A 15,654-nucleotide genomic window follows, 5' to 3' on the forward strand; every position below is an offset into this window, starting at 1 on the left:
TAGATTTCTGGATTTCAAACTGAACAATTCCCTTCTTCCACTTAATGAAAGGGAATGCACTTTTTGACTTACCTGAGTGTTCTCAGAGGTGAGGTATGACTTTCAGGCCATAATGGATGCCACAGAATTTAAAACTTGGCTATGATATTATGATGGTGGTGTACATACATATTTAAATTTTAAAAATACATACAAGAACAGAGAACAATAGTATATACATTTTAATTGGAGATCAGCTTCTTGACAATAGAGAAAGTGAAAAATCTATAATTATTTCAGTGTATTTGAGCTTTTTTTTTTTTTTTTTTTTTTTTTTTTTAGCACATTTTAAGTTTTGCAACAGGGAGACCTTTGGAGGAGCAAGGGATATAAAAATAATGAGGAATTAAAATAATTTTATTGTTCTTAGAGAAATAAGTTAAATAATCTTCCCTTTGGTATTACTTTCTGAGAACTTTCTTCTTTCTTTCTTTTTTTTTTTTTTTTTAACATCCTAAATCGCCAAAAGCAAAATTTGGCATGCTATAGTTTCTAAACTTCTTTTGTTGAGGCTACCATTTGTTTTAGGACTGTTGATAAACATTTCTTTTTGAATGCCGAGTTTGGAAATTATTGTGTACTACAATGACCTAATTAGTGGTCTCCAAAGGGACAGTTAAAAAAAATTCTGATGTCTTTCTACCCTAGGTTGTATCTGAACTGGGAAATAGAATGTGCAGCTTGAAAAGACCTTCAGGAGTTCTGTTCATTTGAGAACTGCTGGCCTGTGAAAGAGAAAATCATTAATATTTTAATCTCACCTTCTGTTATGGTCTGAATGTGTCTTCCCAAAATTTATATGTTGAAATGTAATCACGCTTGTGATAGTATTAAGAGGTGGAGCCTTCAGGAGGGGATTAAGTCATAAAAAGTTCAGGGAGCTGCCACAGGGATGGGGCTACACAGAGAGCCCCTACTAGGGCAATTTCTATTGGAGCAGTAGGAGTGGGGCCACTGCAGAAAGGCCCCACTAGGGCAATGCCCAACAGAGTTATGGGCTTGGGGTCACTGCAGAAAGCCCCCACTGTGGCAATGTTTAGTGGAATTGTGGAGGCAGGACAATCTCTGAGATCCCAGACTTGTAAAGCCACCAGTGTGCAATGTGCAGTGCCAGCCTGAGAGAGCTTCAGGCTTCACTTCAACCCCTAAGAGCTGCTGCATGGGCTGCACCCAGCAAAGCCACGAAGGCAGTGCTGTCTGAGGGATTGGGGGCCCAACCTCCACTCCAGTGAGTGCATGAGGCATGGCATGGAGTCAAAAATTATTTGCAAACCTCAAAATATAATATTGTTTGCTTTGTGTTTTGGACTTACTTGGGACCTGGGATCTTCTTTCCTATTTCTCCCTTTTGGAATAGGAATGTTTATCCTATGCTTGTCCCACATTGTAGTTGGAAACACACAACTTGTTTGATTTTACAGCCTCACATTTGGAAAGGAATTTGCCTTATGAAGAGTTGTACCTTAAGTTTCACACATAACTGATATAGATGGAACTCTGGACTTTAGACATTGGAGTTGGTGCTGGAACAAGTGAGACTTTTGGGGATACTGGGATGGAATGAATGATTTTGCATATGAGAAGAATATAAATTTAGGGAGTCAAAATGTGTCCCCCTCAAATTCGTAGTTCTAAGGAAATATAAAACTAATAGGTAAAGAGAATTATGATAGATCAAGGTGCCTGTTAAATTGATTCTGCACAATTTAGGAATTTTTAAATTTTCCAAACGAAAACTCATACACATTTATTACACTGGTGTTCTTTGGAAAAGTGGGTCTGAATTATTACAATTTAAAATTGATTTGTTTTCTGTTAAAAAATGTTAAAATTTAACTTTGGCTCTAAAACGATAAAAATTAGATACCAAAAGAAGTGATGAACCAAAATGCATATTTTCAAAGTAGGGTGTTTCAGAACCAATTTGACGATTGACCTATAATAAAGACATAATAGAAGAGTTAACTGCATAGAGCAGGGGTCAACAAACTTCCTGTAAAGAGCCAGATAGTAAATGTTTTAGACTTTGTGGCCCATAGGGTTTCTGTGGCAGCTACACAGCTCTGTTGTTGTAGTCTAAAAGCAGCCACGGGCGATACTTCAACAAATGAGCAGAGCTATGTTTCAATAAAACTTTATTTACAAAGACAAGCAGTAGGCTTGATTTGTCCCACAGGCCGTAGGTCACCCAATGCTAGCACTGAGGAAATGAGGGCTTATCAAGAGGTTCTTTTGGAGAAAGTTCTCTCATACCCCTATGAGAACCTTCTCTCAAGCCTTGAGATAGGGGGCCCTCAAAAGTTTCACTTGAAGCGCTTTACCTGTGTCCCTCTGAATTTACAACACATATTGTTCCCCGAACTGGAAATTACCTTCACTCTCTACCAATGGCAGAACAAACACCCATAAGTGTTTCTTGTTCCCCCAAGGGAGATCACGGGGGACAGAACATCTGCTTAAACCGGCTTAATTTGAGTTCAAAAGAATCACCCGGGAAGGCAGGACTCCAGAAGAGACAATTCTGTGTAGAGTGAACTGAAACTTGGGGCAGACTGGGAAGTGGCTTCAGAGAAAAACGTGACTGGACATTCTAATTGAAACTCCGTTTGATCAGAGGATTTCTTTCATGTTTTAAAAATTGAGCTGAAGTGAAATGAGCCAGGCACAGAAAGACAAATACTGCATGATTTCACTTAGATGTGGAATCTAAAAAAGCTAAACTCACAGAAGCAGAAAGTTGAATGGTGGTTTCCAGGGTTGCAGGGGCAGTGGGGGAGGTAGTGGGAAATGAGATTTTGGTCAAAGGGTACCAAGTTTTAGTTAGGAAGAATACATTTTGGAAATCTATTGTACAACATGATGATTATAGTTAATAAAAATGTATACTTGAAAATTGTTAAGAGAGTTGATTTTAAATGTTCTCATCACACACACAAGTGGGCTTGAGAGGTCATGGAGATACTAATTACCTTCATTTAGTCATTTCACAGTATACGCCCATATCAAAACAAATACGCCAAACAAAACGCCCAGGCTGAACACCATAATATATACAATTTTTATTTGTCAATTAAAAAGTAACAATAAAGATTGAGCTCATAAGTTATGGAGTTAAAATTTTATGCAGAAGAAAGGGAAAAACTTCCTCCAGTGAAAAAATTCTAATGAGATTTTGAAGACAGAAACAAATCACATTTTTTTGTTTTTGTTTTCTAAATGTTCTACAAGAGAAAATTTCAAAAGCACAATCAGTAAGAGAGAGAAAAGTATACATGTATCCAGCATGCAGCCATTGTTAACTCAGGACCAATCTTGTTTCGGTTCTACTTCCCTTTCACGACCCCTACACCCCAAACACAAAATTACTAATTCCAGATTATATTATTTATTTACAAATACTGTAGTATGTATCTCTGAAAGGCATGAACTCTTTAAAAAACATAACCATGGAATCATTATATCATCTAACAAATCAATAATAGAGGACCTTAATATCCTCAGATATCTAGTCTGTGTTCAAATTTTTCTGATTGCCTAATAATTGATTTTAGATTTTGCTCAAATTAGGATCTAAAGTCTATGTGTTTCACTTTAGTTGTTAAGTCCCTTATAATGTATAGATTCCCTAACCTTTTTTTGGTCCTTTGCAATTTCCTTCTTTCTTTTTTGGTTGAAGAAACCAGGCTTTTGTCCTGTGTATTTCTACTTTCTGGATATTGCTGGTTGCATATTTGTTGTGATGTTAGTAGGTTTTTTTTTTTTAATTTCTTTTGAATTGAAAATAAGATCCAGAGACCTGATCAAATTCAGGTTTAATTATTTGGCAAGACCATCTCATGGGTGATATGTGTACTCCTATAATACTTCCAGACCCATAATGTGTGGTCTTCCTCTGTGATGTTAATATTTATCAGGATTTGAGACAGTTTGAGAAATCCATTAGAAAGTTTTTTTTTTTTTTTTTTTTTTTTCAATCAGCTTTCTACTTAATGGTTTTGGCAGCCATTGATTACTGCCCATACCCATAATTTTATTAGGGGAAAATTACATTTTGATTACATATCTCTGGTTGTTTTTGTTCAAAACATAGGTTATATGTTAATCTGCCAGTACATTGGCATCTTCTGGATGAGAGACTCATTAGTCTTCTCACAAGAGTCCCTTTTGTTCATTATGTTGTGGAATTTGCGTGTGAGGTTTTTTTTTTAAATTGTTTGTTTGGAGGGGAGTTGATAAGCTAATTAGCTATAGAGACAAATTTTATTTTTGCTTAACTGACTCTCACTGCATGAAAAGGCAATCTAATTCTCCAGCCTACTTTGGTAAGGTCTGATGACTTCTGTGGGCATGACCTTCAGAAGACTGGTCGGTCCTCTGTTTTGGAAGATCCTTGAGTGCCAAGTACATGATACATTGATGATCTGCTTAGTAAGAATAAATGTTGCTACTCAGTTTGAGAGGTTTTTGCTCTCTTTGAGAAATATTTTCCCAGACATTCTAATGTCTAAATGCCATTTGAGTAGACAATCTTCTTCAATCCATGCCTGGTAAGTAGTGGGGTTCTGTGCAGCCAGCTTATTACACTAACTTCTTCTGACTCCAGTCATAGCTCCTTATTATTTTGTCATCAGTGGTGTTAACCAAACCAAGGAACATATTTGCTGCTTTTCATATATTTCACTACTTCCATTTTCACTATTGTCTTTGTAGGACTCATACTATGTTTAAGAGGAAGTTAAATACTGCATGTACAGGTCTGAAGAGCTAGGGGCTGTATCTATAACCTTGCCAGTTTAAAGTGTCGATCTTGAGTCTAAAAAAATTAGGTGGTACTGAGACCAAATTCTTGAAGGAACAATATCAGACCCTTAAACAATTTCAATGTCATAAGCAAGTGGGCCTTCAATGTAAAATCCCAGGTAAAAAGACACTTTTTCTATGCTTCTGCCACTTCTAAGTTGACCTAAAAAAGTGGGAGTAATGGGTATTGTGATTTTTTCATTGATTCCATACTCTATGTATAAACAATTATTTTCAGCTCAACCTTGTAAATGAAGCAAAAGTTCTTGGATTTTTTGCTCCTTCCACACATCTCCACTCTGCCACAAGGAATTAATATCTGGTGTCTTTACAAAGCACTGATCAATTTTTCCTTTGTGAACAAGTCTTTTCAGTCTTTCACCTTTTCCAAGAAAGAAATACGCAATTGGTTGCTTTGTACGATGCATATGTTTATATTGTCCCTTGAAAGAATTTTCCAGTGCTTGAGCATACTCTTTCATTTGTTGAGAATGTTGATCTAGTTGTTGATTTTCCGGCCAGAATAAGAGGGAAGCTAGAAAATAAGGTTCTGAAAACCGATAAGTCAGTCCTATTGGTTGCAAGACTTCTCGAAGCTGATCTTTCAGTTTTTCAACTGGCTTTACTAATGTGGAGGTAGGTTTGACACAGGAGAGAATAATGTTGGCCAAGATGAAATTTAACTTTTCTTTTGACTGGATTTTGACAGTGCATTGTTCTAAGAGAAAAGCATATTTGTTCACTATACATTCCATAGTGCTTATAGCATCCTCTTGACTTTTGATAAGATATTCCAAGAGCCCAGAAAACTTGTCTGCTTTTAAAGCTACTAGGCTTTTCCGGCATCTCTCTATTTGAAGTGGCTCACTGCTTTGATCCAAGACCTATGTCTTGTGATTCTTCTAAGAGACAAAATATATCTGTATATTTCTTAAAATATACAGCCACCTTTTTCCGAGTTTTTGCCTCTTCATTTTGCTTAATGTTGTTCCTGGGTTTTAGCAGGACAAAGTATTCATCAAAAAAATCAGAGGACTTTTTCAAAGAAAATTTCAATTTAGTTAAATAAGGAATATAGTTTTTGAGGGCTAATTTATATTCATCATTTTGATCCCCTGGAATATCACCACTTCCTGATACAAAATTGACCATATTTCTTTTAGATAGCTCATTTTTATTATCAAAAAGGAATGAGCTAGAGAATTTGGATTGTGTAAAGCCCATCTTCTATCTCTCCTTGATAACCAGCGATATTGTAAGTATCATACCTCCTTTTTGACTTCTGATACAATCTTTCCTTCACTTCATATTCTCTGTCTTCACTTTGCTGTTGAGATTCTTTGAATGCACTTGAGGCCTGTTCTGCTAAATTCAAAAGAGCAATTAGATCATCAACTGAAATGTTCCTGTTTCTTCCATTTTCCTCTATCCACCATCTTATTTTACTTTTGTAGACTTGACCCAATGTATCTGAGATATAAGAATTGTCAGGTTCTATGATTTTTGCTTGTTTTGCCCAATTTAGAGCATTGCCAAAGTCCTTCTTTTTAATGTAGAAATGTCTTGCCAATGCTTGGCAAATGAATGCATTTGGGTTGAATTGATGGATACCTGCAAGTAATACAGCTTCAACTGCTTCATTTCCTTCATCTTTATGTAATGCTTCAATAAATGGGGAAAACCAATTTCCTGTTTCACCTTCATGTTCATTGTGGTGTCTTGTGAGTAGGAGTGTATGCATATCTTGCAAAAATTTGCTTTTTCCCATAGCAGTATCGAAGAACAAATTCGCAGTTAGCATATCCAACATAATTTGGCTTTTATTCAGGTGATAGCTTTTCTTCAGTTCTTCCAGTGAGAACTTTGCAATCAAAGAGTGAATGATGCGTACTCCACAGTAGTTTCCACATTCAATGACCTCTGTTTTTATCAGGATTATAGAGTAGGTGCCCATCTTGTCTTCAAATTTTTCTGTCCCCCAGAAAGCCTTCTTGTTTCCAATTCCTAAGAATCTTTCACACTGTGATAGTGAAATGGTGGTATCAGGCACATATGAATTAAGAAGAGCCAGAAAAGAAAAGAGCTTTGCTTCCTTGGTAAAAATATTCTGCGCTTTCAGGATATTCCGGATCACATTTTCTATGTATTCTTTATTAAAATTGGTTTTCATGATCATAAAAGAATAAAAATCCTCAAAGTTTTTATGCTGTTCTTCGATTTCTTTCAATTTAAGCTCAAAAGCTCTCTGTTCTTTGGGAGAGAGTTGCTGTATTACGGCAATGCTGTCTGGGATCCTTGCACTTTTTTCAGGATTCTGTGATCTCATACAATTTAGGATAATCACCAGAGGTTTTTCATATCGAATGTACTTTTTAGTTATAGCTGTTTGAATAGAGTACTGCAGAAGATAAACATTATCTTGTTCTTCAAAATCATCAACAAGGAGCAGTACAGGTACATATTCCTGTCGGTTCATTGCCCCATAGGTGATTAAATTGGTTACCTGTTCTCCAATTTCAGAAGAATCCACTGTGTTGTTTTTCAGCACAGCACATCTGAATTTTTTCCTTAGGTCCCAGAGAATGTGCATAGCCAAGGTGGTTCCCCCACAGCCTGGATGATGATACAGGTGAATAATTTTGGTACATGTTGGTTTAGAAGAATCTGTGCAGTGTTGAATCATTGTTTCAAGTCTTTCATATTTATCCCTTTTGACAAAAGGTGAAGAATAACTTTCAGAAGAGAAGTAGAAGTTCCACCATGACACTTTGCCACCTCGATAGAAGTCTTCCTCTTTTGATGCCTTGAATTCAAGGAATTTATTTTTGTCCTTCTCTAACAGTGTACCCTCACATTCATTTTCACAGATAATTTCCAGAGTAGTCATGATATCTTCTTCTTTTTTCAGAAGGACAGTCGATAAGCCAATAGATGGCAAAAGTCTTTTTGAAGATTGAGTCACAGATTTTAGTTTAAGAATAGTGCCATTGATCTCTTCAAGGCTTAAAGCAGAAATACATTGGCTTGAAATTTCATCTTGGTGTTTTATTAATCTTGCTTCAAGTAGATCTTTCCATCCCTGAAATATGTGTGGTTGTACACAAATACACAGTATATTTTCTATTCCTTTGAGATCCTCGTAGAAAGCACAGAAAGTCTCAATGAGGGGATCTCTTGGGTCATCCACAGAGGATAGTAATAGAAATACCACCAAAAACTTCCCTCTTGGCATTATGTCTTCATGTGTAAGAAATGAAATCAGTTTCCTGACATTAGAAGCTCTTTCTCTTTGCCAGGAACTTGGATCAAAGGGTTTATATTTTTCACTGTCAAGGTCTGACCTGCCATTGCAGAAAATCCAGCTCGGTTGATGGTAAAGATTCAGAGTAGAAATCTTCTCATTTGGTGTGGTTTTCCCTTCTACATATATACTTGGAAAGTGAAGGTTTGCTACTTGGCTTGCTTTGTACTCTTGGACCACTCCATTGATGTTAGACTCAGGATCGAACTCCAGCACAGCAACCCATATAATTTCCTTCAGGAAATCTAAGTGTTTTGTTTAATCTGAGTGACATTTATTTGTTACAAGAATGTACTGTTCATAGTATGAATTATCTAACAAATCTTGATTTCCTGTCAATAATTTAACCAACTTTGGTCCCTCCCTTTCTTTTTTATTTGTTTTTGCTCTGAATTTTTCTTCTTCTGCTTTTCTGGACTCTGCCAGTGTTTTAAAATCTGCTTTAAATGCTCTGAAATCAGCTTTATTTTTCATAATGTCCTTAGAGCTGGTCCCATCTCGCACAAATACTGAGAATTTTTTACTTTGTTCCCATGTTTTGTTGTTGTAATTTTGAATTTTAATCTGGAAATAATCATATTGGCATTCAGAAAACTGTGGAATAATGTCCACTTCAATAACAAATTTGTCAGATAGAGTACTATTTGGCAGTAAAACTTCCATAAATCTTGGCTCTCGAATGCACTTCTTTGCTTGTTGGACCTGATGGTCTTCAAAATACTTATTTATCATCAGATTGAAATGGTTAATGAGGGCTTCCTTGGTATCACTGGTGACTTTGATGCCAACAATTTTCCCATGAGGTTTGTCTTTGACTCCAAAATGAATAGTGCCATTGGTACGTGAATTCATACAAGCTGAAGCAAATCGGAAAACCTCATTGCTAAATTTCATCTTACCATCCTCTTCTGTGGCTGTCTCTGTATTTGTGAAGGCTTTGAATTCGTGTATCGGATCAATGAGATTGCCTGGTCCTGTTTCAGGCTGTAGAATGAAATCCAACTTGTAACGATATGGATTACTGAATTCATCAAATGGGTATGATACACATGTCAGGTCTGTGGATGGCTGCCTTTCCTTTGTATAATCTATTTTATCTTCTATGAGCTCAACTTTTAGTGACTCAGAAACTTTAGCAATTGTACTCATTGTAGACGGATTAACCATATCTGGGTTCTCTTTATCCTTTTGTTTTTGCTTTGAAGTTTCTCTACTTTCCTTTTGAGACACGGTTTGGTCTTTAGGAGCATTTTTACTGGGCTTTCTCATCTTAGATGTCTAAATCGAATCTTCAATGGCTGTTTTCTGCAATTCTTTGAATAGTTCTTCTATTTGAATAGCTGGTCCATGTGTGATGCCCATATCAACAAGATGTTCTTTTTTTAACCACTTCAAGACTGCTCCATTCACATCTTGTCCAGTCAAAATTTCCCTGTGTTTTTGGTCAATCTTGTGACTTTCTAACCACTGATTTACATCCTCTTTGGTCCAATCATCTGTATTTTGTGGAAGGTTCAGTTGCTTTGCCATTCTGATACCTACATGTAGAAAAAGAAAAATTATTTAGTATTATTAAAAGTAAAATTTTGACACAATCAATTTTAGTAGATCATATATACATAATTTTCAAAATTTAAAAAGTTAAATAGGATATGCCAATGAATTATCTCTTGAGAGAACATGACTGTTATCAGTTTCCTCTGCATCCCTCCAGAGAAAGAATACCAAATACAACCACATGATCACCCTTTTCCCACATAAATTGTGGCATACTATACATAATTCTCTGGCTTCATTCACTCAGTAAATTTTGGGAATACTTCCAGTCAGTATATATAGAGATAGTTTATCCTTATTAATGATTGTTTGCTATAATGTGTGTTTGCTGTATTATTTGAGAACATTCAATTCTGATATAGAAAATAAGGAAAAAGAAGGATATTTGAAACTGAGTTAGAAGCAGGTTTGTGAGATACATCATGATAGACATAGATAAAGTAAATCGAGCATATGAGTATTAAGCATAGTTAGAAAGGGACGTAAGAACCAAATAGTAAATATTCATGAGACACACATGAAGCTCTTGCTGTTTTTGAGGTCTTAATTGGGTTACTTATTTGGTGACACCCATTCTAATCATTTGTGTTCTCCATTGAAGAAACATCAGTAAAATCCATAGTAGCTTATCAAGCTATTGACCTTTATCTGTGGCCAGGCATACTAATCCCTCTGCATTTTTCTGATTAGAGCAAGTGTATGTCATTGACCCAGAATCTCTTCCATCTGCCGAGCCCCTTGAAACAGACCTCAACTCTGGTTCTCAAAATTGTACAGTCAGTAGAGAATGCTGAAACATCAGAGAGGAAGAGAGAAGATATATTAACTAGCACAACTGAGATAATGAGATCCTTCTACTCTTCTTGTTCTTTATCCGAGATGTGTTGCTCACCTCTTTGTTGTTGTTGTTGGGTATTTTAATTTTTTTTTTTTTTTTTGAGATGAAGTTTTGCTCTTGTTGCCCAGGTGGAGTGCAATGGTGCCATCTTGGCTCATTGCAACCTCTGCCTCCTGGGTTCAAGCAATCCTCCTGCCTCCGCCTCCCAAAGTGCTGGGATTACAGGCGTGAGCCACTGCGCCTGGCCTTGTTGTGTATTTTAATTGATTTTAAAAAATATGTCCTTCAAGCATCTTAATTTTGTCTGTAAGCTGTTCTGCTCCATGTCATCTGGAATTGCTTGCTGAGTAGTGAACTTGTTGGCTACTGTTGTATTAAAGTAATTTCTCACATGATAATTGATAAGAGCTGATTCCTGAGCAATAACTCATGGCATAATTATTTAGTTTGCAAATTTGCAGACTACTATCTGAAAAATTAATGTCAATCTAGGCTACACAAATATAGCAATGGTTAGAAAAAATTAAATACAAATAATAATAGTCAGCTTTAAGTATGATCCAAAACTGTGAGTCATTTTAATGAACTAAACTTTCATTTGTCATGGGAGGCATCAAAATAAATAATGGAGGCAGCCTGGGGAATGATGGCAGATAAATTATTATATAGGCCCACGTTCATGAAATAACACACAGAAATATTGCTTTCTAGTGGCAGAGACAAACTCAGGATTAGGATTTACATTCCTTTCAAGACATGAAGATGTCAGAGCCATGGTCCAAGGTTTAAGCTATTATTTTTTTCATTATGTAACTGTGGTATGCACAGAAAGTGAATAAGCAACATACCTTACAGCTATATCAGTACAAAATAGGCAAAGATAGGCAATATCTTGGTTGTGATTTTGTACTATAATTTTATAAGATTTTTACAATTGGGGAAGTTAGGTAAAGAGTACACAGAATATCAAATTATTTCTTGCAACTACATATGAATCTACAATAATCTCAAATAAAATGTTACTCAAAAAATAAAAAACTGCAATGGTATCCATTACAGAGAAAAATATTTAGAACTGAGCAGTAATAAAAATTCTGCATATAAAAAGTTGTAAGGAACAATGTCTACAATACTTGGAGAAATATGTATAGCCTTGTATGTATTTATAAAAATGGAAGAATGGGTGTGCCCTGCTGTGCACCTGTATGGCTAAGACCCCTGCTGCATGCGTGCATGGGTGTGACCCACGTCCACGGATTTTGTCTGGGGGACAGCAAGTACCTTCAGCCATTCTCCCTTCACACACACATGGACACAGTGTCACCTCCTCAAGCCATAGGGTGCCAAGTCTAAAGCACAGGGCCGGGTTTCAAGATGGCCAAATAGGAACAGCTCCAGTCTATAGCTTCCAGTGTGAGTGATGAAGAAGATGGGTGATTTCTGCATTTTCAACTGAGGTACCGGGTTCATCTCACTGGGGCTTGTCAGACAGCGGGTGTAGTCCATGGAGTGTGAGCTGAAGCAGGGGAGGGCATCACATCACCCAGGAAGTGCAAGGAAGTGCACCTTTCCTAGCCAAGGGAAGCCGTGACAGATGGTACTTGGAAAATCGGGACACTCCCACCCTAATACTGCACTTTTCCAATGGTCTTAGCAAATGGCACACCAGAAGATTATATCCCACACCTGGCTCAGAGGGTCCCACACCCATGGAGCCTCACTCACTGCTAGCACAGCAGTCTCAGTTCGAACTGCAAGGCAGCAGCAAGGCGAGGGGAGGGACATCTGCCATTGCTGAGGATTGAGTAGGTAAAGAAAGTGGCCAGGAACCTCGAATTGGGTGGAGCCCACTGCAGCTCAAGGAGGCCTGCCCACCTCTGTAGACTCCACCTCTGTGGGCAGGGCGTAGCTGAACAAAAGGCAGCAGAAACTCCTGCAGACTGGGAGACACCTCTCATTAGGGGCCTACCAACACCTCATACAGCCAGGTGACCCTCTGAGATGAAGCTTCCAGAGGAAGGATCAGGCAGCAACATTTGCTGTTCTGCAATATTTGCTGTTCTGCAGCCTCTGCTGGTGATACCCAGGCAAACAGGGTCTGGAGTGGACCTCCAGCAAACTCCAACAGACCTGCAGCTGAGGGTCCTGACTGTTAGAAGGAAAACTAACAAACAGAAAGGACATCCACACCAAAACCCCATCTGTACTTCACCATCATCAAAGACCAAAGGTAGATAAAACCACAAAGATGGGGAGAAACCAGAGCAGAAAAGCTGAAAATTCTAAAAATCAGAGCTCCTCTCTCCTCCAAAGAAATGCAGCTCCTCACCAGCAATGGAGCAAAGCTAGACAGAGAATGACTTTGACGAGTTGAGAGAAGCAGGCTTCAATAACAAACTTCTCTGATCTAAAGGAGGATGTTCAAACCCATCACAAAGAAGCTAAAAACATTGAAGAAAGATTAGACGAATGGCTAACTAGAATAAACAGTGTAGAGAAGACCTCAAATGACCTGATGGAGCTGACAACCATGGCACAAGAACTACATGTCACATACACAAGCTTCAGTAGCCGATTTGATCAAGTGGAAGAAAGGGTATCAGTGATTGAAGATCAAATGAATGAAATTAAGCGAGAAGAGAAGTTTAGAGAAAAAAGAGTAAAAAGAAACAAACAAAGCCTCCAAGAAATATGGGATTATGTGAAAAGACCAAATCTACATCTGATTGGTGTACCTGAACATGACGGGGAGAATAGAACCAAGTTGGAAAACACTCTTCAGGATATTATCCAGTAGAACTTCCCCAACCTAGCAAGGCAGGAAGACATTACAATTCAGGAAATACAGAGAATGCCACAAAGATACTCCTTGAGAAGAGCAACTCCAAGACACATAATTGTCAGATTCACCAAAGTTGAAATGAAGGAAAAAATGTTAAGGGCAGCTAGAGAGAAAGATTGGGTTACCCACAAAGGGAAGCCCATCAGATTAACAGTGGATCTCTTGGCAGAAAATCTACAAGCCAGAAGAGAGTGGGGGCCAATATTCAACATTCTTAAAGAAAAGAATTTTCAACCCAGAATTTCGTATCCAGCCAAACTAAGTTTCGTAAGTGAAGGAAAAATAAAATCCTTTACAGACAAGCAAATGCTGAGAGATTTTGTCACCACCAGGCCTGTTATACAAGAGCTCCTGAAGGAAACAGTAAACATGGAAAGGAACAACCGGTACCAGCCATTGCAAAAACATGCCAAAATGTAAAGACCATCGATGCTAGGAAGAAACTGCATCAACTAATGAGCAAAATAACCAGCTAACCTCATAATGACAGGATGAAATTCACACATAACAATGTTAACCTAAAGTGTAAATGGGATAAATGGTCCAATTAAAAGACACAGACTGGCAAATTGGATAAAGAGTTAAGACCCATCAGTCTGCTGTATTCAGGAGACCCATCTCATGCACAGAGATACACATAGGCTCAAAATAAAGGGATGGAGAAAGATCTACCAAGCAAATGGAAAACAAAACAAAACAAAAAGCAGGGGTTGCAATCCTAGTCTCTGATAAAACACACTTTAAACCAACAAAGATCAGAAGAGACAAGGCCATTACATAACTCTAAAGGGATCAATTCAACAAGAAGAGCTAACTATCCTAAATATATATGCACCCAATACAGGAGCACCCAGATTCATAAAGCAAGTCCTTAGAGACCTACAAAGAGACTTAGACTCCCATACAATAATAATGGGAGACTTTAACACCCCACTGTCAACATTAGACAGATCAATGAGACAGAAAGTTAACAAGGATATCCAGGACTTGAACTCAGCTCTGCACCAAGTGGACCTAATAGACATCTACAGAACTCTCCACCCCAAATCAACAGAATATATATTCTTCTCAGCACCACATCACAGTTATTCCAAAATTGACCACATAATTGGAAGTAAAGTACTCCTCAGCAAATGTAAAAGAACAGAACTTATAACAAACTGTCTCTCAGACCACAGTGCAATCAAATTAGAACTCAGGATTAAGAAACTCACTCAAAACCACTCAACTTCATGGAAACTGAACAACCTGCTCCTGAACGACTACTGTGTCCCTAATGAAATGAAAGCAGAAATAAAGATGTTCTTTGAAACCAGTGAGAACAAAGACACAACATACCAGAATCTCTGGGACACATTTAAAGCAGTGTGTAGAGGGAAATTTATAGCACTAAATGCCCACAAGAGAAAGCAGGAAAGATCTAAAATTGACACTCTAACATCACAATTAAAAGAACTAGAGAGGCAAGAGCAAACACATTCAAAAGCTATCAGAAGGCAAGAAATAACTAAGATCAGGGCAGAACTGAAGGAGATAGAGACACACACACACAAAAAAAAAACTCCAAAAAATCAATGAATCCAGGAGTTGGTTGTTTGAAAAGATCAACAAAATTGATAGACCGCTAGCAAGATTAATAAAGAAGAAAAGAGAGAAGAATCAAATAGATGCAATAAAAAATGATAAAGGAGATATTACCACCGATCCCACAGAAATCCAAACTACTATCAGAGAATACTGTAAACACCTCTATGCAAATAAACTAGAAAATCTAGAAGAAATGCAAAAATTCCTGGACACATACACCCTCCCAAGACTAAACCAGGAAGAAGTTGAATCCCTGAATAGAGCAATAACAGGTTCTGAAATTGAAGCAACAATTAATAGCCTACCAACCAAAAAAAGTCTAGGACCAGACGGATTCACAGTCAAATTCTACCAGAGGCACAAAGAGGAGCTGGTACCATTCCTTCTGAAACTATTCCAATCAATAGAAAAAGAGGGAGTCCTCCCTAATGCATTTTATGAGGCCAGCATCATCCTGATACCAAAGCCTGGCAGAGATACAACAACAAAAAAAAGAATTTTAGACTAATATCCCTGATGAACATCGATGCAAAAATCCTCAATAAAATATTGGCAAACCGAATCCAGCAGCACATCAAAAAGCTTATCCACCAAGATCAAGTTGGCTTCATTCCTGGGATGCAAGGCTGGTTCAACATATGCAAATCAATAAATGTAATACATCATATAAACAGAACCAAAGATAAAAAC

General features: G+C 37.5%; 1 protein-coding gene across 1 annotated transcript in view; it reads right to left on the minus strand.

The window, feature by feature from the left end:
• Window positions 1–3,087: 3,087 nt before the first annotated feature.
• Window positions 3,088–15,654, minus strand: part of SAMD9 (sterile alpha motif domain containing 9) — a 37,571-nt gene continuing 25,004 nt past the window's right edge. The window contains 3 exon segments of the mRNA XM_030932323.1: window positions 3,088–5,709; window positions 5,711–6,025; window positions 6,027–9,678. Coding sequence (XP_030788183.1) covers window positions 4,908–5,709; window positions 5,711–6,025; window positions 6,027–9,670 — 4,761 coding nt within the window. The 5' untranslated portion in view covers window positions 9,671–9,678 and the 3' untranslated portion in view covers window positions 3,088–4,907.

The sequence above is a fragment of the Rhinopithecus roxellana genome, chromosome 6 (genome assembly GCF_007565055.1).
Source record: "Rhinopithecus roxellana isolate Shanxi Qingling chromosome 6, ASM756505v1, whole genome shotgun sequence".
NCBI classification, from domain to species: Eukaryota; Metazoa; Chordata; class Mammalia; order Primates; family Cercopithecidae; genus Rhinopithecus; species Rhinopithecus roxellana.